Source organism: Lampris incognitus, chromosome 7 (genome assembly GCF_029633865.1).
Source record: "Lampris incognitus isolate fLamInc1 chromosome 7, fLamInc1.hap2, whole genome shotgun sequence".
NCBI lineage: Eukaryota > Metazoa > Chordata > Actinopteri > Lampriformes > Lampridae > Lampris > Lampris incognitus.
In genome coordinates, this window is record NC_079217.1 from 2,743,807 (window position 1) to 2,768,302 (window position 24,496).

A 24,496-nucleotide genomic window follows, 5' to 3' on the forward strand; every position below is an offset into this window, starting at 1 on the left:
AAAATTTTCCATGATTTCCAGGTTTTCCAGGAGGCGTGGGAACCCTGCAAATTCAAACTCAGGTGCTTGTGGGTTGAAAACACTTCGTTTGGCCATGGTTCTCAAGTAATGCGAGCCTGCTTCCTTTGGTGACTTCACATAATATTATATATATATATATATATATATAGATATATATATATATATATATATAAATATGACTATTTATAAATGTTTATAATATAGAAGTGTTGTATTTCTGCACTAAAACATATCCAGTACAAGAAATATGCACAGCAGTTGCTCTCATATACTCATAAACTGCAGCTCGATGTGCAGGGGAAATGATTTCTGGCGCTGCATGTTTGACGTACGGTATCATTCATTGGGCAAACGCTCACATCTGAAGGCTCGGCGGGGTGTTTATTGAAGTCCTGACCTGATCCTGGGCTCATTAAATTGATTCATAGATTCAATAAGTGGGCCACGGGCCGCAGGTGTGCACGTCTGCATGCACACAAGGCTCACAGGCATCCATCATGCTGATCAGGTATCTTCAACCCCAAATTCATCCAACACCCCTTCAAGACCCCTGCAGATGTTGCTGGCCTGCAGCCTGCCCGACCCAGCAGCATATGTACGTGCGTCTGTGTCTGTGTGCACACATTAACACGCACCAACACACAAACAAACAGGCTCGTATACACATGGGCACATACACGCACGGACGAGCAGGCTTATATGCACATGCAGACACACACATTCACACACACTAACCCACACAGAGGCAATAATACTCATATACAGACAGACGTTATCCGCGCAACACCCACTACTTTAGCTGCAGAGTACTAATTGTGCTTAGTGAGGCCAAGTGCCAACTGGGGTCAAACAGTCTCTGGGAAACAGCTCATCCATTCCTGGTGAAGTGGACATTAAAAGCTCAGCATGCAACCCAATCACTGAACTGAACTGGAAACTTGATTAGCCACCTCTCTTGCACCTCCAGTTGATGAACGCATGACTAGCAGTTTCTCCTGGGATTTTTTTCTTCTTCCTGTAGCTGGGCAAAAGAACCTAACCCCCTAACTTGTTCTTCTCTCTTGTGCATCATCTTCCCTACCCATTAGTACGGGAAGGGAGGGGCTGCAGCTCCCCCTAGTGGTGGGTGCAGCCCCCCAGTAGTGGCAGGTGGCTGTGTAGCATCTTAGACCCAACAGTATGCCTAACTTTTCCTAACGTACAAGTGCAACAAAATAAAACACACCTTTACTGTAACCAGTGGGCGGGGCTGCATGGAATGTACATATTCAATAATAGAGCAAGTAAACGCTCAAACAAAACAATGACGTCATACTGTAGCGACCGGGGGAGGCGATCGCCCTGACTGTCAGTGGTTCTGCGCTGGGGGAACAAAATGGCTGATGGGACTGTTATTGTTAGATTTAAAATTGTGTTTTAATGACATGGTGTTCATGTTGTGGTTATTGTGTTGTTGTTTTGGGGCTTCGACTCAGACCAAGTTGGAGACTGTTTACTGACTAACTGACTGCAGGACCGTGACTGGGACTGATGTCACTACTTGGAACATGGGGGGGGGGGGGGGGGGACTCATCAGTTCTGGTCCGTTCTGGCCGATGTGAATAAAAGAGCACTTCCGGGGTCATGCGGTGTATGGGGCACGGGAGTAAAAGGGATCTCTGCCTCTCGACTCGTTCTTCCATGCCAGCTCGCCACAATACTTTCCGTTTCAGTTGGCCTGTCTCTACCTGTCCTCCTGTCTAGTAAGGTTTATGCCGTTGATAAAGCATCCGTGGGATAAATGAATGTCCCATGGGTATTTGGAAATCTGTACGAACATTATATCCATCTATCCATCCATCCGTCCATCCATTATCCGAACCGCTTACCCTGCTCGCAGGGTCGCCGGGATGCTGGAGCCTATCCCAGCAGTCACTGGGCGGCAGGTGGGGAGACACCCTGGACAGGCTGCCAGGCCTGACACACACACACACACACACACACACACACACACACACACTTAGGGACAATCTAGTACAGCTGAGTCACCTGACCCACATGTGTTTGGACTGTGGGAGGAAACCGGAGCCCCCGGAGGAAACCCACGCAGACACGGGGAGAACATGCAAACTCCACACAGAGGACGACCCGGGACGACCCCCGAGGTTGGACTACCCCGGGGCTCGAACCCAGGACCTTCTTGCTGTGAGGCGACCACACTATCCACCGTGCTACCCAAGAACATTATGATCAGAAGGGTATTAACCCCCTTTCAAAGTTGGGGGGGTGGGGGTGGCATTTCCATGAACTCCTCCTCCTCCCTAAGGTCCATAAATACCATCATCTTCTTTTTCTCTCTTCAAAGTACCTAAAAAACTGTGAAAACGTAATCAAGGAGATTGTATTTGAACAGAACAGTAATGTTGGTTGTAAAAGCTGCACACTTCTGTGAACACCACTGCTAACTGGCTAATTCACGGCTAGCCATGCCATTTTTAAACCACGTGACAGATCAAATGTTATTGCTTCCATCATTTTGAATAGAACAAGTCAAGCAGCAGACAACATAAAAAGATAAAAGATAAAAAAGATTAAAAAACAGCTGGTTCTGTTCCCATTTTGTATCGGAACTGACATTTGTAATTAGCTTTATGCTAACATAGCTAGCTGAATACAAAACATTGTCTGAACCTGTCGTCAACATGAGCAGAGAATGCTTCATGACTCTGAATGAATTATTCATTCAACCTGTGAAATCTAATTCATGTTAAACTGTATGATATCATATGCAGCTGGCTGCTAAGTGTTTTCCAGTCCTCACCACATCTGTAGTCATTCCTCACATCTGTACAGTCATTCCTCACAACATCTGTACAGTCAGTCCTCACTACCTCTGTAGTCATTCCTCACTACATCTGTAGTCATTCCTCACATCTGTACAGTCAGTCCTCACTACATCTGTACAGTCAGTCCTCACTACATCTGTACAGTCAGTCCTCACTACATCTTTACAGTCATTCCTCACATCTGTACAGTCATTCCTCACTACATCTGTAGTCATTCCTCACATCTGTACAGTCATTCCTCACTACATCTGTAGTCATTCCTCACATCTGTACAGTCATTCCTCACAACATCTGTACAGTCAGTCCTCACATCTGTAGTCGTTCCTCACTACATCTGAACAGTCATTCCTCACTGCATCTGTACAATCATTCCTCAATACATCTGTACAGTCATTCCTCACTACATCTGTACAGTCATTCCTCACCACATCTGTACAATCATTCCTCACTACATCTGTACAGTCATCCCTCACAACAGCTGAACAGTCATTCCTCACTACATCTGTAGTCATTCCTCACTACATCTGAACAGTCATTCCTCACAACATCTGTACAGTCATTCCTCACTATATCTGAACAGTCATTCCTCACTACATCCGTACAGTCATTCATCACAACATCTGTACAGTCATTCCTCACAACAGCTGAACAGTCATTCCTCACTACATCTGTACAGTCATTCCTCACAACAGCTGAACAGTCATTCCTCACTGCATCTGTACAGTCATTCCTCACAACATCTGTACAGTCATTCCTCACTGCATCTGTACAGTCATTCCTCACTACATCCGTACAGTCATTCCTCACTACATCTGAACAGTAATTCTCAGGCTCTGAGAAGATGCACCCCACTCACGTCTCTTCATGCAATGTTATTTGAGGGGGGAGGATTGGCGTACATCACTTGCTGGCAATAACCCACCAGATTAACATTTCATAGCATTTTAAATCTCAGCACCGACAGAGAAATTCCCGCTGCCGCTGCAAAGGCACACGTGTCAAACACTGACTGAGAGAAGCAGAGCAAAGCCCGCGTTTCTGAGGTTTCTGCACATGGGTACGCCTTAACGGGTCGTCATATCTGCACAAACAAGATGACAGACGCTTGAACATAATCTTCGACAAAGTTAAGGTGTGAGACCAGAATTCAAATATGCAATATGTATCAGTGGTGGGTGGTGCAAAAAAAAATCTTTTTTGGAGGGGGGCGCAATTTACCTTGACGCAGCACACCTGAAACACAGCCACAGAGTTATTAAAAAGGACAATGTAGCCTACAGATTTTATCAGGGCTGGTAGACGATGGATGATTGACAGTCGAGACGAGGCGTGGTGGTGGGTGTGAACATGATTGACAGCCACGAATATTGTCCAGTCATATGAGATCAAAAACATTAAAACAATACCAATTCACTGCCAATAAAAGTGGGAGTGTCTGGGGCGCACAGAACTGCGCCCCCTGGAAAACCTGAAGAAACCAATCAGACAGCAGCCTCAGGTCACCTGCTCGCCACAAGTTTGAGGGCTTACATGAAGTAGGGTTTGGCCGGCGCCCCTCACCCAGGAAGTATATGTATTCAGACAGGAAGTGTATGTATTCAGACAGAAATCAACCAAATACCATTTGAACCAATATGTAATGCTGCTGACAGACGCTTAAGACTGAAAACACTTTTATTTCATCATTATTTGCATCATACAACTACATTATATTCAACATGTGTAAGTAGATGTTCATCTCTTGACATTTAAAGGGGGCGGCGCCCCAGCGCCCTCTACTGGCCAGCCGCCACTGAGCCCATGGACAGTTGGGGTTCATATTTGTGGATATCTCGCACCGTCTCTCGTGTTAACAACATGAGGAAAAGCACACCCGCCACCTCACTCGTCATGTCACACAGATGTGTAGCACGCCATCAACACGAGCTGGGGAGGACGGACACACAGATGCGTAGCACGCCATCACTACGAGCTGGGGAGGACGGACACACAGATGCGTAGCACGCCATCACTACGAGCTGGGGAGGACGGACACACAGATGTGTAGCACGCCATCAACACGAGCTGGGGAGGACGGACACACAGATGTGTAGCACGCCATCAACACGAGCTGGGGAGGACGGACACACAGATGTGTAGCACGCCATCAACACGAGCTGGGGAGGACGGGACACACAGATGTGTAGCACGCCATCACTACGAGCTGGGGAGGACGGACACACAGATGTGTAGCACGCCATCAACACGAGCTGGGGAGGACGGACACACAGATGTGTAGCACGCCATCACTACGAGCTGGGGAGGACGGGACACACAGATGTGTAGCACGCCATCAACACGAGCTGGGGAGGACGGACACACAGATGTGTAGCACGCCATCAACACGAGCTGGGGAGGACGGGACACACAGATGTGTAGCACGCCATCACTACGAGCTGGGGAGGACGGACACACAGATGTGTAGCACGCCATAAACACGAGCTGGGGAGGACGGGACACACAGATGTGTAGCACGCCATCACTACGAGCTGGGGAGGACGGACACACAGATGTGTAGCACGCCATCACTACGAGCTGGGGAGGACGGACACACAGATGTGTAGCATGCCATCACTACGAGCTGGGGAGGACGGACACACAGATGTGTAGCACGCCATCACTACGAGCTGGGGAGGACGGACACACAGATGTGTAGCACGCCATCACTACGAGCTGGGGAGGACGGGACACACAGATGTGTAGCATGCCATCACTACGAGCTGGGGAGGACGGACACACAGATGTGTAGCACGCCATCACTACGAGCTGGGGAGGACGGGACACACAGATGTGTAGCACGCCATCACTACGAGCTGGGGAGGACGGGACACACAGATGTGTAGCACGCCATCACTACGAGCTGGGGAGGACGGGACACACAGATGTGTAGCACGCCATCAACACGAGCTGGGGAGGACGGGAAAGGTGACCGTGACTGTATCGAGAAGGATGTTTGTTTTTTTTGGAAACAGGATGAAAAACAATGCAAGCATTTGGCACTCGAAACGCCCGACGGCAAGGCTGTAGATAACCCGAGGCTCAGAGAATGAAACGCATGAAACTTCCTCCATTTTCTAATTTATACAATAGTAAATTAACAATGAAAATCATGCATGTTTTAAAAAAAACTTGTATGATTTATGCTAGTTGCTTTTGTAAAAAAAAAAAAAAAGGGTAGTCATCTCTGCGTCTCTCGCAAAACCCTCTGACTAACATCTAGAGCACAGTCTCGACCAATGGCACCGTTACTTTACTAGAAGACACAACAACCCTCATTGACAAGCCGTCACGTTTCTAGCCTGAGAAGGTCATGGACTCTCAAGTGAGGATGATGCTCTCAACCACCGTGACACTAATATTACTGTAGCCTGTATGTGACAACTGTCTGACAATTTGTTGAGAAGATTTTTTTTTTTGTCCTCTACAGTGTGCTGTTCACTGCTGTGGGTTACACCAAGCAACATCACTAACCCAGAATACCAGATATTTGATTTTCCTTCCTGACTTTTTTGCAGGTCTAAAAAAAAAAAATTGCAAATTTCTGCATAGTAAAGTAGATTCTTGTCTATACAGTATCCCAAGCCCAACATCACTGATAACAATCAGCTTCAACCACACATTTCTGCAGGATGGGCCTATTCTGAAAAACATGGCAAAGGAACAGCCAGCCTATCAACGGGGACTTTATCAACAGGGATGTTGACCTGTTGATTAAAAAAATAAAATAAAATCTGGTATGCAGAAGTAGCGCTGGTGGCTAGTGGGCAAATGCTATCTCACCACTTGGACAATAACAAGCCTTTATTTCCAGTGTTACACCAACATCAGCCGTCCATTTAAAGACAGAAAATTGGATGCGACAGTCTTATTTGGGGGTATGATGAATGCTGAAAATGAATGCACATCTAACATTATGGAAAAACATCATGCGGGTGTGGACGCTGGACGCCACCATCTTACATTCCTGCAGCGCAGTGCATCAATAGATGGAGTGGAGAAATTCCCAAGCTCTTAATTGGTGGGGAAGACCTATCACATCCTACGTGTAATAACCGCCATATCAGAAAAACACTGACCTCAGATCAGTTATTTTCCCAAACCGACTCTTTTATGGAAACTACGTTTTCCAGAAATCTTAGCAGAGAAAGTTTGGTCGAACCCTAATAAATTCCTCATTCCAAATGAAATAAAAGAAGTTCACGTGAAGGTATTACATAGATACTACCCTTGCAATAAATTACTGCATAGATTTAAAAAAGATGTTTCTCCAGTATGCTCTCTCTGCAAAACAGAAATTGAATCTATTTCCCACTTATTCTATGAATGTTCTTACTCTCAAGAGCTCTGGGTTGAAGTTGCTCTGTTTCCAAACTTTACCAGGTTGACACCAATTTTAGAAGACATGGTCTTGTTTCTGAACTGTAATACAGACTCACAATTCACTAACAATGCTCTCAAGTTTATCTGTATTGTCGGAAAATATCACACATCACATCACATCACATACATCACATCACATACATCACATCTATCATATCACATACATAATAACCCATACATCACATACATCATATCACATACATCACATCACATATATATCATATCACATACATAATAACCCATACATCATATCACATACTACATCACATCACATACATCACATGCATCACATCACATACATCATAACACATACATCACATCACATGCATCATATCACATAATCACATGCATCACATCACATGCATCACATCACATATATCATATCACATACATAATAGCACATACATCATATCACATAATCACATCACATGCATCACATCACATATATCATATCACATACATAATAGCACATACATCATATCACATACATCACATCACATACATCATAACACAATCACATGCATCACATCACATACATCATAACACATACATCACATCACATGCATCATATCACATAATCACATGCATCACATCACATGCATCACATCACATACATCATAACACATACATCACATGCATCACATCACATACATCATAACACATACATCACCTCTCATACATGAGGCTGAAGTGCTTCAGATCACACCTAATACCCGGCTGTTTTGTGTTGAACTACAACATTTCTTTGACTCTGTTTCTAAGATAACAATGAACAAAAAAGCTATTAAGAGCTCTCAAATAACAGGGAAAATACTTGGTAATAAAAACCTATAAATTGCATAATATAAATTTCAGCTTGCTTCTCCCTTCTGGTGTTGTCAGTGTTGGTTTTGTTTTACTTTTCTTTCTTTTAATATATTTGATGTTGATGTCTTACGTATAAAAACAAGACGTTCAAGTCGACCGGTTCGCTGCGTGTTAGACTGACGGATGTATTTGTCTCTGTATAATATTTTGTAATTCTTGAAATGTGTTCAATGAACCCCCCCCCCCAAAAAAAGCCTGCGAGGAGGGAAACCACGCTTTGAGCATGCGCAGAAAGGAGGCGTGGCTGTTGGCCCCCAAGCGTACAACTACTAGCTTTGTTTCCTTTTCTTTTTTAACAAAACCTTATTTAAATCCAGTTCAGGAGAAGACTACAAATCAGGGGAATATAATTCAAGAGAACCTAAACATATAAAATAAAAAACGATAGACAACACAGCGGGAACGTACAACTACAGCTACCATCAATGCTCTCCTGCTCGAGAAACTTTCACGCGCTTCATCTTCTTCTTTGGGTTTACTGGCGGATCGCAAACAACTTTACGGTGCATACGGCCACCTACTGTACAAGAATGTGTAACATCACGACATTTTACCCTATTTCTTAAATTCTACCCATCAACCTTGTGTCACTTAAGTAAAGCGTGCCTTCCTGGTGATTTTAATCCCCTCTCCCTCTCCCCCCATCAGAGTCCACTCCCGTCCCGCCTCTCGGACTTTATCCTGTGACCTTTCTCTTTCCACCTCATACATGTTACGATGTAGTGTTACACTCCACAGGTCTCACAATTCCCACTGTCCCTTTCCCCCATCATAAACAAGGTGCCATTTAGTCCTGCGTGATCCAGTCTTAGTCTTGTTATTGTGACTTCCTCCCTTCTGTTCCTTTCTTTATAACTCTTTGTTATGACAGATTTTTGTATTTTGTAATACCCCCCTCCTTTCTGGTCTTCCTCCCACCTTGTCTGCCACATCTCCATTCCTTTCCCCTTAATCACTGCTTTCCCTTCTCCTTTTCCGAGTGGGACTGATACTGTCATTTCCTTTTGCAGTGCCGTTTTTGCTGGTTTATCTGCACACTCATCCCGTCAGTCCCTCGTGTGCTGCTACCCGAGAGACCTGTACGTCTATACCACCTCTGTAGTCTTAGAAAATTATGGTAAATTTCAATGATTAATCTTCTCTGGCAGTTTTTGTTGAATGTAGGTCTTGCAAGCAGATTATATTCCCTGTTGCGGTTATGCAAGTGGACTATATTCCCTGTAATACAGGAGAAATAAGGTTACAGAGAAACGTATGCTGCTTTTCAGACGTCGCTCTCAACAGAATTTATTCAAAATCAAATGCTATTGAGTGTGTACATATCACCACTCTATCAAGTCTGACCTCTTCAACCCACTGTAGCCCAATAATGACTGCCACTATATCTGCTGTATATACTGACAACTGGTCAGATATTCTTTTGGAAATAGATACTTTGAACTCGCTCACGAGTGGCTTTTCTATTGGCAGTAAGTGGGCGGATCCAGTCGCCATTGTATCCCTAAATTGGTTACAGTCCTCGTCTTTTATGATTGGTTGGTATCTTTGGACAGCTAGGTACGGCAACGCCACTTGGACAAACCACATAGACCAGTTCTAAAGGTGGCCTGAGGTAACGTCTGTGGTGATTTGGGGCTACATAAATAAAGCTGACTTGACTTGAGTGTATGCAAAATCTTATACAAAGCAATGTACTTGAATGTGCTTGAGCTCTGCGATTTGTTTCGTCCATCGTTGGCATCAATTTGATAAAACTGGTAATTTGTCACAGAAAGATGAATCAGTTCATCCGGACACAACGTTTACTGAGAGAAACGTTGTGTCCACATGAACTGATTCAACTTTGAATGATGATTTATTTCAAACATATAAATAAGCAGGATATAACATACAGATAATCCGTTGCCAATAATCTGAAGTGATCAACAAATCCACACATCAAACTCAGTGAGCAAATCTCCGCATACTTCAGATTATTTGTTACATGTTCGAAAAGGAGTATGAGGAAGTACACTTGTTTTTCTCCTACCCCTGATCACCTACTCTTAGGTTAATTCAGCTTCTACACATTACAAAAAGAAAAGGACAAAAATATATCCCATTCCATCCATCCATTATCCAAACTGCTTACCCTTACTCAGGGTCACAGGGATGCTGGAGCCTATCCCAGCAGTCATTGGGCAGCAGGCAGGGAGACACCCTGGGCAGGCCGCCAGTCCATCACAGGGGAATATATATATATATATATATATATATATATATATATATAAACAAAATATGGCAATAAATAAATACATACACTACCGTTCAAAAGTTTGGGATCACCCAAACAATTTTGTGTTTTCCATGAAAAGTCACACTTATTCACCACCATATGTTGTGAAATGAATAGAAAATAGAGTCAAGACATTGACAAGGTTAGAAATAATGATTTGTATTTGAAATAAGATTTTTTTTTTACATCAAACTTTGCTTTCGTCAAAGAATCCTCCATTTGCAGCAATTACAGCATTGCAGACCTTTGGCATTCTAGCTGTTAATTTGTTGAGGTAATCTGGAGAAATTGCACCCCACGCTTCCAGAAGAAGCTCCCACAAGTTGGATTGGTTGGATGGGCACTTCTTTGAGCAGATTGAGTTTCTGGAGCATCACATTTGTGGGGTCAATTAAACGCTCAAAATGGCCAGAAAAAGAGAACTTTCATCTGAAACTCGACAGTCTATTCTTGTTCTTAGAAATGAAGGCTATTCCATGCGAGAAATTGCTAAGAAATTGAAGATTTCCTACACCGGTGTGTACTACTCCCTTCAGAGGACAGCACAAACAGGCTCTAACCAGAGTAGAAAAAGAAGTGGGAGGCCGCGTTGCACAACTGAGCAAGAAGATAAGTACATTAGAGTCTCTAGTTTGAGAAACAGACGCCTCACAGGTCCCCAACTGGCATCTTCATTAAATAGTACCTGTTAGAGCCTGTTTGTGCTGTCCTCTGAAGGGAGTAGTACACACCGGTGTAGGAAATCTTCAATTTCTTAGCAATTTCTCGCATGGAATAGCCTTCATTTCTAAGAACAAGAATAGACTGTCGAGTTTCAGATGAAAGTTCTCTTTTTCTGGCCATTTTGAGCGTTTAATTGACCCCACAAATGTGATGCTCCAGAAACTCAATCTGCTCAAAGAAGTGCCCATCCAACCAATCCAACTTGTGGGAGCTGCTTCTGGAAGCGTGGGGTGCAATTTCTCCAGATTACCTCAACAAATTAACAGCTAGAATGCCAAAGGTCTGCAATGCTGTAATTGCTGCAAATGGAGGATTCTTTGACGAAAGCAAAGTTTGATGTAAAAAAAATCTTATTTCAAATACAAATCATTATTTCTAACCTTGTCAATGTCTTGACTCTATTTTCTATTCATTTCACAACATATGGTGGTGAATAAGTGTGACTTTTCATGGAAAACACGAAATTGTTTGGGGGATCCCAAACTTTTGAACGGTAGTGTACATACACCCACACACACACATACACGCGCACATATACATATATAATACATATGTACATATGAAACAAACCAGATATCACTCGGCGTCATATGAAAGAAAATGAAATAAAAAAATGTAATTAGGACTGTTTGGAGATAAGTAAAACTTTAACGGTTAACGCAACTGTTCGTCGTCCCTCTTGAAAATCTGTCCTTTATACGTCTTCTTGAACTGCACAATGTTTGTACTTTGTTTGAGTTCCATGGTCAAACTGTTCCACAATTTTATCCCACAGATTGAAATGCCCGAGAATATTTTTTGTATTTTACTGGGTAGTAGATCGTTTCTTGCTTTGAACATTATTTGTGCTGTGTTACATTCTACTAAATCCCTGAACGTCAAGGTGCTTGACTATAAAAACAGCTTGTTGGTGTGTTCACAATATCCTACATTATTAACTATCCTTACGGCTCTTTTTTGTAGTGTACATAATGGTTGTAGGTTGGTTATGTAGGTCTTACCCCATACCTCCACACAGCAGATCAGATATGTGAACAATAAATGAACAATACAGAGTGTGCAATGATTTATGATCCAGAATGTGACTTGCTTTTCTCATGACTGCAATGCTTCTTGCCAGCTTTATGTCTCATATGGCATGTGTCATACGGCACATATGATATCTCATAACATATGTGCCAGCACGTTATGAGAGGTTTCCAGCAGATTTTGAGGTCTAGTATCACACCTAGGAATTTATTTTCATATACTCTTTCTAGTTGGATATTGTCTATCACTACTTTTACTTTGGTATTTGTTACGTGATTTCCAAACAACATAAATGTTGTTTTGTCCAGATTTAAGGATAATTTGTTTTTGTCGGTTTGCTTCATCCGAAGACACTCGACCTGACGATGATGATGTTTTTGTAAAACCACCGTTTTAATTTTTCCATTCCTATTGTGGTCACCTCCAAAAGCTGCTGTAAATTCTCACCAGAACAAAATATATTCATGTCATCAGCAAATAAACCAAATTTCAATATTTTTGATATCTTGCATATATTATTTAAGTACAGAATGAACAGTTCTGGACCTAAAATCAAACCCTGGGGTACACCACAAGTAATATCCATGCATGACGATTTTCTGGAAAATTCCAGGTGAGAGGGCACAGTGAAGATCGTTCTTCTCAAACATAAAAAAAAAGAAGGTATTCTCAGACAAAGCACTTTTAACTGAGATTAGCAAGTGGCACTCTTTACTGACCACGATTTCAAGGCTATGGTGGTATGAGGCGCTCTGTGGTGTTTGCATACAACTCTCCTTCCATCCACAATATCCAATATGCCTGCAAGCTTCCCAATATATATCAATGCTTTTGAAGGCTCAAGCAATTTGCATGTTCTCCCTGTGCGTGGGTTTCCTCCGGGTGCTCCGGTTTCCTCCCACAGTCCAAAGACATGTAGGTCAGGTGTATCAGCCATACTAAATTGTGTGTGTGTGTGTGTGTGGGCCCTGCGATGGCCTGGCGGCCTGTCCAGGGTGTCTCCCCGATTGCCGCCCAATGACTGCTCGGATAGGCTCCAGCATCCCGTGACCTGAACTCAGATAAGTGGCTTGGATAATGGAATGGAATGGAAAATCATTAAAAACTGCAACCTGTTACTTAAATAGCTTCTTAGCCAATCCTGAACCACCCCTCTGATACCATACCTTTTCCAATTTGTCAATTAATCTATTGTGATCAATAGTGTCAAAGGCTTTTTTAAAATCTATAAATATTCCCACAGCAAACTTTTTTTGGTCTATGCAATTTGTTATTTGGTCTATGCAATTAATTGAATGAGCGCCAAATCTGTGGATCTGTTTGGTCAAAACTCATACCCGAACATTCTGTGATTTCCATATCGGGATTAGAGCATGCATTAAGACTCTGGTAATTTTACTTTATTTTTTTTAACTTAGATCCTGTAGTTATTTCTATATTGTGTATTCTGGTAAAATGTCAGTGTAGGCAAAGATATTGAGATAAAACAGAAATATTATTTCAACATGCACAGGCTTACCTCATGGAACTTTTCAGCCGTTTTAAGCATTCTAACTGCATTGTACGACATTTTTCATAGCACATGAGTTTTTTTCATAAACATGTTTGGTTCATTTTCAAATTCTATGGTAAAATGCAAAACTGTACTCATTCAGTGATGCACTTTTTAGGTTTTTCTTCTTGCAGTAAGTGGATGGACCCAGTTACCATTGTATCCCTAAACGTAAGTGGTTACAGTCCTTGTCTTTTATGACCGTCCGTTATAAGTGAAAAGGGGTATCAGATTCCCAGTCACCAGACTGGGGTCAGTAAGAGAATGTCAGATGCTATGAGGGTACTATATGTTGTTGAGCAAACAGCAGTTCTGCTAGTGTTAGAGTGGGCGGAAGATAAGTGACGGCAAGTAAAATACTCATCTGTAGTGACTGGGTGTCGGCACTGTCAAGCGTTAAACAGGATCAGGCAGAAATCACCAACATTTAGCTTATGAGCTGTTCTTTACTAGTTCAAGGCTAGTCAGGCAGGAGAGAAACAAAGTTCATGTGGGTACCAGTACACTCAGGAATCCTGGGAAATGAGAAGGCAGACAATTTAGCAAAAGAGGCGGTAAGGAGAGAACGTGTGGATGTTAATATTAAACTTTCAGAATCAGAGGGGAAACGCATAGTTTGGAGGGAAATAATCAAACAATGGCAGCAGCATTGGGATATTGCAACAAAAGGAAGATACATGAAATACAGAATAAAGTAGGAGTGGTAAGAAATAGTGGAGTCAACAGGAAAGAGTAAGTAATTATAAGTAGATTAAGAATTGGTCACAGGAACCTGAGTAGTACACTTATTATCATAGCAAAACCCTCAACTGGCCATTGCAATCACGTCAGGAAGAAGAGACAGTGGAGCACTTCCTGATTTCAAGCAGGAAATATGAAGAGGAAAGAAGGGCAATAATTACAGGTCCACAGAGGCTCGGACGAGTGAGGGCCAGGGTCAAAGATCTGCTTGGGGACACGGTGGAGAAAAAAAATAATTTGATATTTAGATTTTTTTTCAGAGCAACTGGACTAATTACAAGACTGTAATAGAATCAGACAACAGTGGATGATTAAATCCAGAGGAAGGCAATAATGCAATTTAAACGATGCCAACTGCCGTGAAACCCTCAAAGAAGAATTAAGAAGAGCAATATCAAAGTCGGCGTACTGAGAATGACTGAGTGAATTAATGTAATAAATAATGAAATTACTATGAAGATTATGTTAAATGGTATGGACAGGAAAAGACTAATAATAGATATATCAGGAATGTACTTATTATTTATTCAAGTCCTTGTGCAAAATATTTTTGTAATAATCAATTTGAAAACATTGACTGGAATGTAAAATGGACCTCAATGATAAGTTTTGTGTCACCATCAAAGTTAAAGACGTTTATTTCAAAATAATTCATTTTGTTTATCCAACAAATCAGAAACGTGACATTGATGTGAAATTTGTATTTTTTGATTATGCTGCTGAAACAACTCCACACTTATTTTATGAATGTACACGTGTGAAACTTTTCTGGCTTGAGGTTGAACATGTGTTTGAAAGAATTAAAGTTTATTTGGATAAAGACCATATTTTAATTTTTATGAAAAGAAAAACAAGGATAGAGAAAACGTATTTGTTAAATCTTTTTTATTTCATAAGGTAAATTTTATATTTATAATGCTGCTGGCCAAATAAAAGACCACGTGCTTGCTAGCATGTCTTTTCGTTGTGATTGTGAAAGTCACCTGAATGCTTCGAAGCCTTCAATCGTTGCCATGGTAACCGACAGCAAAATCACTACTAGACTTTTCTTTTCTTTTCGGGAGACAGTAAACAGCAGGTGGCAACCGGCACGGGAAAAATATGAAAAATGGGGACCGCGTGAACGCAGTAGGGTCGCCACCTCAGTCCTGTAAAAATCCTGGACACATAAGAAGCTGGCAAACTGAGTAAGCCGGACTTATGCAGAGTAAAACCCGGAACAGCTATTTTTACTTTAGTCCATGTTCCATATTTGAAGGGGTTCCAGGTTTTACTTACTGCAAAAGTCCAGCTTGTGAGTTAGCTAGCTTTGTGAAATACCCCTTAGATGACTACATATGAATATATAGTGGTAATCACACAAAAGAGAAACCAGCCACTGAGGATGCACAGGCTAGTGCATTCTTAGTTCCAGTCCCAAGCCCCAATAAATGGGGAGAGTTGCGTCAGGAAGGGTTACTACTACTACTACTACTACTAGTACTACTACCAGTACTACTACTACTACTTTCGGCTGCTCCCGTTAGTGGGCGCCACAGTGTATCATCAGTTTCCATCTCTTCCTGTCCTCTGCATCTTCCTCCGTCACACCAGCCACCTGCATGTCCTCCCTCATCACATCCATAAACCTCCTCTTTGGCCTTCCTCTTCTCCTCTTCCCTGGCAGCTCCATATTCAGCATCCTTCTCCCAGTATACCGAGCATCTCTCCTCCACACATGTCCACACCATCTCAATCTTGTCTCTCTTGCTTTGTCTCCAAACCGTCCAACCTGAGCTGTCCCTCTAATATACTCGTTCCTAATCCTGTCCTCCTTCATCACTCCCAATGAAAATCTTATCATCTTCATCTCTGCCACCTCCAGCTCCACCTCCTGTCTTTTCATCAGTGCCACTGTCTCCAAACCATACAACATAGCTGGTCTCACTACCATCTTGAAAACCTTCTCTTTAACTCTTGCTGGTACCTTTTGAGTCAGGGAGAGCATTCGGTGTAAAACTTTTGCAAAGTCAAATATGCGGATCATAAATCAGATTTTCATACTGGATCAGTCGAGGCCCGGGTTACCAACGACCGCCACCGGTACTGTTGGCCAGCAGGGTGCCGGCGGAAACTATGCAATCATGTAACTATGTAATCATACAAAGAGGAAACATTAGGACCGTATGAGCCTTATTTGACGGTGAAATTTTTCCATAACAGCATAACCTCACCTGGAAGTGATCAGGCTCCTGCTGTGGCATGACTACTTAAAATAAAGTGATGCACAGGTTATGTGCAATAACAATGTTATTCCGTTTTGACAATGACATATGAAATGGCACTATGGACATAAATTCACTGACCGTCAGGTAGTTTGCATTTTCTCGAGCATTTGACTGAATTCAGACTGACTGCTACAGTCATCTTCACAATGTAATAATCATCATGATCACAAAAAACAGCTCCTGAACTTGCCCAAAATAATGAAACAATACAGAAGTAGGAAGCTCCTTGAATGCAACAACATATTCATTAGTGCTACAGTAGTGCAGCAGTACACCACTATAGCACTAATACATATATTGTTGCATTCAAGGAGCTTCCTACTTCTGTATTTTTATAATTATCATGATACCACGGCAATTGGTCTGGCAAATATGATCAGAAATGCACATAAAAAATAAGAAAAAAAAAAAAAGGCAAACTGGCAAAACAAAGAAAAAAATATGGTAAATACAGTACATTACTGAAACTTCATTATGTTTTGCTGTTAATATAGTCATGTTAAATAAAATGCACTGCCTTGTTCAAACAGCGGAGAAAAATCCTTGAAAATGCTAATGACTCATGAGGACGACGCTCTTGCTGCATGTGTGTGTGTGTGTGTGTGTATCTCGACGCACAAAACAGGCCTGTACTGCAATGCATTAAAACTTTTCCCTGTATCTGTGTTGATATTCCGCTCCTCATTAGTTGAGCACTTACAACACCGTTGATGGTTTCGGAAAAAAAAAACTATATATATATATTTATAATCTGTTGGCCCTTGCTGCCTGAAGAAGCCGTCTCTGTCTCTCAACAAATATCAAGAGTTCAGTACATGACAAGTTCAAGTTAAGGCATACCTGAAGTTCTGCCTTCATCATTGCAACTGATAACCTGTTCCCTTGGTCCGCCCACACGGGCGCCGTATGACTAAACACGTGTTCACATTGAGCATTACTGGCAGGAATTTTTAAAAAAAAACAACATATGAGAAAACCCTGAGCAATTCTGTCGCTCGTTTTTCTTTGTCGAAAAAGTGCCCATCTCTTCTATGGACTCACGTCTTTGGGGATCATGGAGGAGATGACCTCGTTCAGTATTCCTACATCATGGTATAGTCTGTCCTCATCAAATCCCAAGTCAAGGGCTGTGGCAAGGCTCTCAGTTTCACCCCACTGCAACAGGCCATTAAGACATAGACAGCTAGTTTGGGTCACCAGTGAATCTTCAAAATCAAAGTTCTCCTCTAGGTACTTAACTGCTCTGTCAAAATACTTGTCAGTCAGCATTTTGAATTTTTTCTGCTCTCTTGAGCTAAGACTTTGCTGCTGTCTTGGTCTTGGATCCGTAAAACCTGCCAGATTGATGAGTGATCAGCTGGTTTCACAGACGGCTCATTAGGGAGTGTAGCTCAAGGAGAGACACATTCTCCATCTTTCAAATGGCAGAATCAAGCTCTTGCAATATGTTGTGCATAAACAACAAACAAGCACTCAGCGATTGTCGCAACCGTCTCGCTGCTCTACACAACATCAGCACCAACGCTCCCAGCCATGAAGTTCTAGATGATGCCTGGACAGTCAAAGCTGCCTAGTGACAAAAAAAAAAAAAAAAAAGATCTCAGTGCAGGTCAACAGTCCAGGATTTGCTGAATTGTGGGCAGCACAGAAAGCCAGCGCATAGGTACGTTTCTCAGCATTTCTCTATACTGAGTTGAGGTGAACTCAGTGTAGTCTTGTGTTTCTTTGCAGAGCATTCAAACTCGCTATAGACTTTCAAAACCAAAGTTTCCACATCAATTCCTGCTTCACCAAGGACTGCCCTTTGCAGTTGCCTTCCACAATTTTCGGATTGAGCTTCTGATAACTTCTGAAAAACTGTTGTTTCCCATGATTAACCGATGCCTTGTCTACGCCACATGCACTGATTTGCCTGGTAGACAAGCCGTTACGTTCCGTGACATCAACGATCTGCTGATAAACTGCCCCGCTCGTCCCATCGGCGTCTTCATAAAAGTCCAGTAGACCATACTGCACACCCTCGGTCTCTTTGAAATACTGGACAGTGTACGGAAAAAGCTTTATGTTGCCCGAGTTTGACGCGTCAGAAGACATGCTGAAAATGCTTTCTTTTTCATCGCTCCTGCTAAATGTTCCTGGCTGCAGGGTGCCGAGACATTCTGCACTACAGATGACGTACAGGTTCAGGGAGAACAGGTGGCAGTAGACAACAGACAGACAGCCTGCTACACAGGGAGAGCAGCAGTCTGCCCTTGGCAACAGGGAGCAGGCTGAGACAAGGCAGCAGCAGGCGACCCGGGGGCAGCATCAGCAGCAACGGAGGACCCCTGGTGGTCCTCGTACAGCAGGAGATACAGTGGAGCAAAATAAGGCCGGGTTTGGATCCGTTGTAGGAAAGGAAGTTTGTGCTCATGCTCAGTGTGAGTAAACATCATTTTCATCTAAGATTATTTTTAGAATTAATATATTATATAACAGCTTCTTAAATGACTTTACCTTACACATTTCCTTTCAACTCCTCAATGCTTTCTCTGGCCTATTCAAATCTAAAAAAGGCTATACCCCATCTCCCAAAATAAGGGCTGTCAGGTCAACCCCTATCCAGTTTTTTCTTCTTCTGCTGAATAAATGCACAGAGCCAACACCCAAGTCCTCTGATGAGATGGTCCTTCTCCAGGATAGACTCGGCAGGCGGTCTATCAGTGTTCCTGAAATTGCTGACCACGCCCAGGTAAGATGGAAAAAATAATAAGGAAAGGGGTGGAGATGTGCTAGTTCAGAATCAGAATCATGTTTACTGGCCATGTAGGTTTGCACATATATGGAATTTGACTCTGGTGTCGTGGCTCTCAGTGTACGACATGGGGGTAGGGTTACAGTAGTAACTGCACACTGATATTTCCCTTTCCTCAGAGACAGCAACGATACTCTTGGACACATACTCATATATGGTATGACTGGAAGGGGCCTGGGTGCTACATAAAGCTGCCGGTAAGACAGACTCTCCCTTACTCAGTTCAACTCCGTGGTATAATATGTCAGCAGTTGAATGAAATTTATGCCCTCTATCTACTACTACTCTAATAACAGCTGGTTTACATGTGCTCATTAATGCCCCTGATGGTTGGCAGATTTGCCACCCATCCTTTTATTGAGCCATGGGAATGTCTGTAACATACCCCCGACTATTCGGTGGTAGGTGTAAATTTTAGAGTCCATTACAATAACAAACACTTTGTCCGTCTGTGCATAATTGTACAAATTCCCACATGGGAGGATCAGGCCAGTAAAAAGTAAATGTTCTGGCACCTGAGGCAGAGGGTTACACAGGGGCCTGCCTTCTTGTCCAATGCTTTTGGGGTAAATGGATGTCTGTACATCATACCCATCCAGGACACCTTGGATGCCTCCCCCTTGCCCTACTCATCCAAGAAGTTTGAAAAGATGCCAAAAGCACAATGTGCCCCCTCTCATCTGAGCATGCCTGTTCAGTTGCTGGCTTTACTTGCCCTGGAGTGTGAGCCGGGCAGTAGTTCTGACAGCACCGCTAACGTCAACTGTTATGTTACCCCTCAATTAACTTCTTCGGGGTCATCATTGTCCTTATTCCCTGAATCTACAACTTTTGATTGATTATCACCGTTTCAGAATTTGGACCCAGATGTGACGACAGATTTCTATGAGTCTCCGGCTTAGAGCAATCCTGGGAAAGTGAGCTCACTCGTGTGTAGCTACTTGTTTAAATATGTGTGGTTGATGGACATTCTTTCTACATTTTATTATGAGTATCTCCAGGTGTGCTCCCATGTACACCCTCCTCACAAAATAGATGTGAGGGGCCGTCCCGGTGGCGTGGCGGTCTATCCCTTTGCCTACCAACACAGGGATCACCGGTTTGAATTCCCGTGTTACCTCCAGCTTGGTTGGGTGTGGGAAGCCGAACGTGGGTATGTGTCCTGGTCGCTGCACTAGCGCCTCCTCTGGTCGGTCGGGGCGCCTGTTCGAGGGGGAGGGGCAATAGCGTGATCCTCCTATGCGCTACATCCCCCTGGTGAAACTCCTCAGTCAGGTGAAAAGAAGCAGCTGGCAACTCCACATGTATCGGAGGAGGCATGTGGTAGTCTGCAGCCCTCCCTGGATTGGCAGAGGGGGCGGAGCAGTGACCCGGATTGCTCCGAAGAGTGGGGTAATTGGCCGGGTACAATTGGGGAGCAAAAGGGGGGGAAATCCCCCAAAAAAGGAAAAAAAATAGACGTTAAAGTAAAAACTATGCATTGCTGGTCAATACTGCAGATGACGGACATGCTTTAGAATTTGCTCTGCTTTCTGTTTTTATAAAGATGGCCTTGCCTGTCCTTTGTGCTCCGAGTTATTTCCTGAGTATTTTGTTGAAGTACATGCCAGCACCTGCGGAGAAGGGGTTTCTCCTATTATGCACATCTAACACATTCTTTATTCACATAATTTATTCTTGCATAATGTTGAACACTGTTAACCATAATTTGGGATTCCGCTGGTGAAGGCACGCCACGTTAAAGCTTTGCTTTTGGTACACTGCAAGAGACACACATCATTGATTTGGACAAGAAGGAAAAACATGCCAGTGAAGAAGAACTGAACAGGTGAGACAAACAGTCTGACAGGTACGGCTTCACAGTTTTAATGCCTTTTATCTTGTCACTCCAGAAACTTATATTACTGATTTCCCTGCTTCCTTTAGGTCTAAATAACTCGATTTTTTTCCCCTTCAAGTCTTGCCAATGACATACACACACTTAGTGGACACCACAGCAGTTTTCAACATTTGTGTCACAAGAGAAGACATGTGGATGTGTCAAAGAGATCTCAGGGTTGAATTCTGAACTGGTATGTTTACCTCTTCCTCATACGTAATGAAAATATACCATATGCTGTGCAGCTGTTCTCTGGTTGCATGCAATCTCTGTGCTCAAACAGGTTGACGGCTTTACATGATGTGAGCTGTACATTAGAATATCTACTACTACTTTTGGCTGCTCCCGTTAGGGGTCGCCACAGCGGATCATCCATCTCTTCCTGTCCTCTGCATCTTCCTATGTCACACCAGCCACCTGCATGTCCTCCTTCACCACATCCATAAACCTCCTCTTTGGCCTTCCTCTTCTCCTCTTCCCTGGCAGCTCCATATTCAGCATCCTTCTCCCAGTATACCCAGCATCTCTCCTCCACACATGTCCAAACCATCTCAATCTTGTCTCTCTTGCCTTGTCTCCAAACCGTCCAACCTGAGCTGTCCCTCTAATATACCCGTTCCTAATCCTGTCCTTCTTCATCACTCCCAATTAAAATCTTAGCATCTTCAACTCTGCCACCTCCAGCTCCGCCTCCTGTCTTTTCGTCAGTGCCACCGTTTCCAAACCATACAACACAGCTGGCCTCACAACCATCTTGTAAACCTTCCCTTTAACTCTTGCTGGTACCCTTCTGTCACAAATCACTCCTGACACTCTTCTCCACCCACTCCACCATGCCTGCACTCTCTTCTTCACCTCTCTTCTGCACTCCCCATTACTTTGGACAGTTGACCCCAAGTATTTAAACTCATACGCCTTCGTCACCTCTACTCCTTGCATCCTAGCTGTAGATTAGAATATACAGTGGTTTATTTCTGGCTCTCCATGTATTGATCTGCTTTTTCTTTCAATCACAGAAGTTATGGCAGGTGTTGAAGCCAAGTTCTTGTGGCGAGGGTGTACGGGGAAACCCCCCAAATATTCAATCACAAACTACTATAAAGAGAATTTCAAGTGTACAGAATTGTGTTCTGCAATGGCACATTCATGTGTACATGATTTGATATTATTTATGCGTTAAGAACACCGTGTGACCACAGCACGGCTGGAGACATTATCGCTGTCAGCCTTACACAAGGTGATCGTCCACCTAACTTTTTTCGAGAGCAGTGCTAAGGCTACATCTCCACCGGGGTCACCGACAAAGAGACAATTTCCAAAGATGATGTGACTGATCCAGAGCCCAGACAGCTTATGTAAGAGGTTTTGCCTTTCTATTGCTCAGATGTTCCTTCATAGTGCATGAAGTTGGTTTTATGCAGTTTGGTTGACAGACACCTCTCTGTATTGTGAATATGAATGAATTCTAAAGAAACGTTAAGTTTCCTATGACCTCATTATTAATGATACTACTTTGCCAACTGCAAAGGTTGAGACCCGGACAGCATCCGGATGTGGGCCACTTTAGGCAATGATGCGGCACTGATGGCCTTCTTCTGGCCCTGACAAAATGGATGTGAGCTTGAAGTGGCCCACATGTATAATAGAAAATATGGCCCAAATATGCCAATTCAAATGTGGGCCTTTTTGGCAAAGATGCAGTGCTCTCGGCAACATGTGATCTGGATGTGACCCTGAAGTGGCCCGTGTGGTAAATGGTGAATATGGCCCAAATATCACAAAACAAATATGGGCCACCTTTGGCAAATACAGGGAGAACATGCAAACTCCACACAGAGGATGACCCCCAAGGTTGGACAACCCCGGGGTTCAAACCCAGGACCTTCTTGCTGTGAGGCAACCACGCTAACCACTGTGTCAACGTGCCCCCACACATATATATGTCATCATCATCATCATCATCATCATCATCAGGTCGAGTATCCTCGGATGGCTCTGACCCTCTCACGCCACCCGTCTCTATCCTGCATAGCAGCTGGAAAATTGTCAGATGGACGTCCTGTGTAGCTGTCAAGTTGATTGATGTAATTTCTTGCCGGTCTTCCCACACGTCTTTCCACGTTTGGGTGACCGAAGCAGAGTGTTGTTTGCAAGTTCTTCTTTGCTCCTCAAGCAATGACCAGCAAATCAAACCCTTTGTTCTCAGATAGCGTTTGAGATGGCGGGTATGTTGCCATAGAGACAGTTCTTTGTAGGGTGCTTCTTCCAGGATACATTTAGTGCAGCACACAGCATTCTGGTGAAAGCCCCATCAAGTTAGGATTCAAGCCGTTAAGTGAGGGTCCAAGAAGATGATCCATAAGTGAGAACAGACTCAACTGTTGCTTGAAAAAAATTCCCCCTTCAGTTTGTCTGGTAACGTGGACTTCAAGATGACCCTAAGTCCCTCAATGGCACCCCAAGCCTTACCAATTCAAAGCTGCACACACATATAAACACACACACACACATACACATATATATAGTATAGTTTGCTAAGTCAGATTGCATGTATGCATGTGTGTATGAAATGGTTTGTTTAGAAGGGGAAGGAGATGGATATACTATATAGACTTTGAGTAGACCGTATTTGGAACACTTGGTGTTATAGGATGAAGATGAGGGGACCCTTTTTACAGAGTTGTTCAGATAGGCCTATAAAGGTATACCTTAAAAAGTGAGTGGGATAATTTTGAGTAATTTGGTCTCAAGATTTAAATCACGTGTGTTGTCATTGTCAAACAGTCGGTGGCTGGCAGCTCCTCTTCACCTTCCCATGTGGAGGTTTCACTGTTCATTTCCAGAGGACATCTTAGCACAGTAAGAATAGCTATTCATAATTCTCTTTATCACCCATGTGTCTGAACTGAAAGGATAAAATGAAAAGAACACTGTTGGCTCCTCTGCCTAAAATAATTATTTCGAATCCCTTCCTGGATCCCTCTAAAAGAGCTGTACAAAGTCCATCTGGAGAAGTTAATCAAAAAGGTTGACCTCCAGATGGGCTACATATGGCTCCGAAAAAAAACTCAAAACGAAAACAACTTAATATTGATGTATTGGAG

General features: G+C 43.0%; 1 protein-coding gene across 1 annotated transcript in view; it reads right to left on the bottom strand.

The window, feature by feature from the left end:
- The window catches only part of LOC130115826 (F-box only protein 40), a 38,521-nt gene extending 19,708 nt beyond the window's left edge, over positions 1 to 18,813 (bottom strand). The window contains exons 1-3 of the mRNA XM_056283677.1: positions 18,511 to 18,813; positions 17,761 to 17,874; positions 4,065 to 4,079 (exon numbers count right to left, since the gene is read on the bottom strand). Coding sequence (XP_056139652.1) covers positions 4,065 to 4,079; positions 17,761 to 17,874; positions 18,511 to 18,813 — 432 coding nt within the window. The remainder of the gene's footprint in view (positions 1 to 4,064; positions 4,080 to 17,760; positions 17,875 to 18,510) is intronic.
- Between the last annotated feature and the right edge of the window lie 5,683 nt (positions 18,814 to 24,496).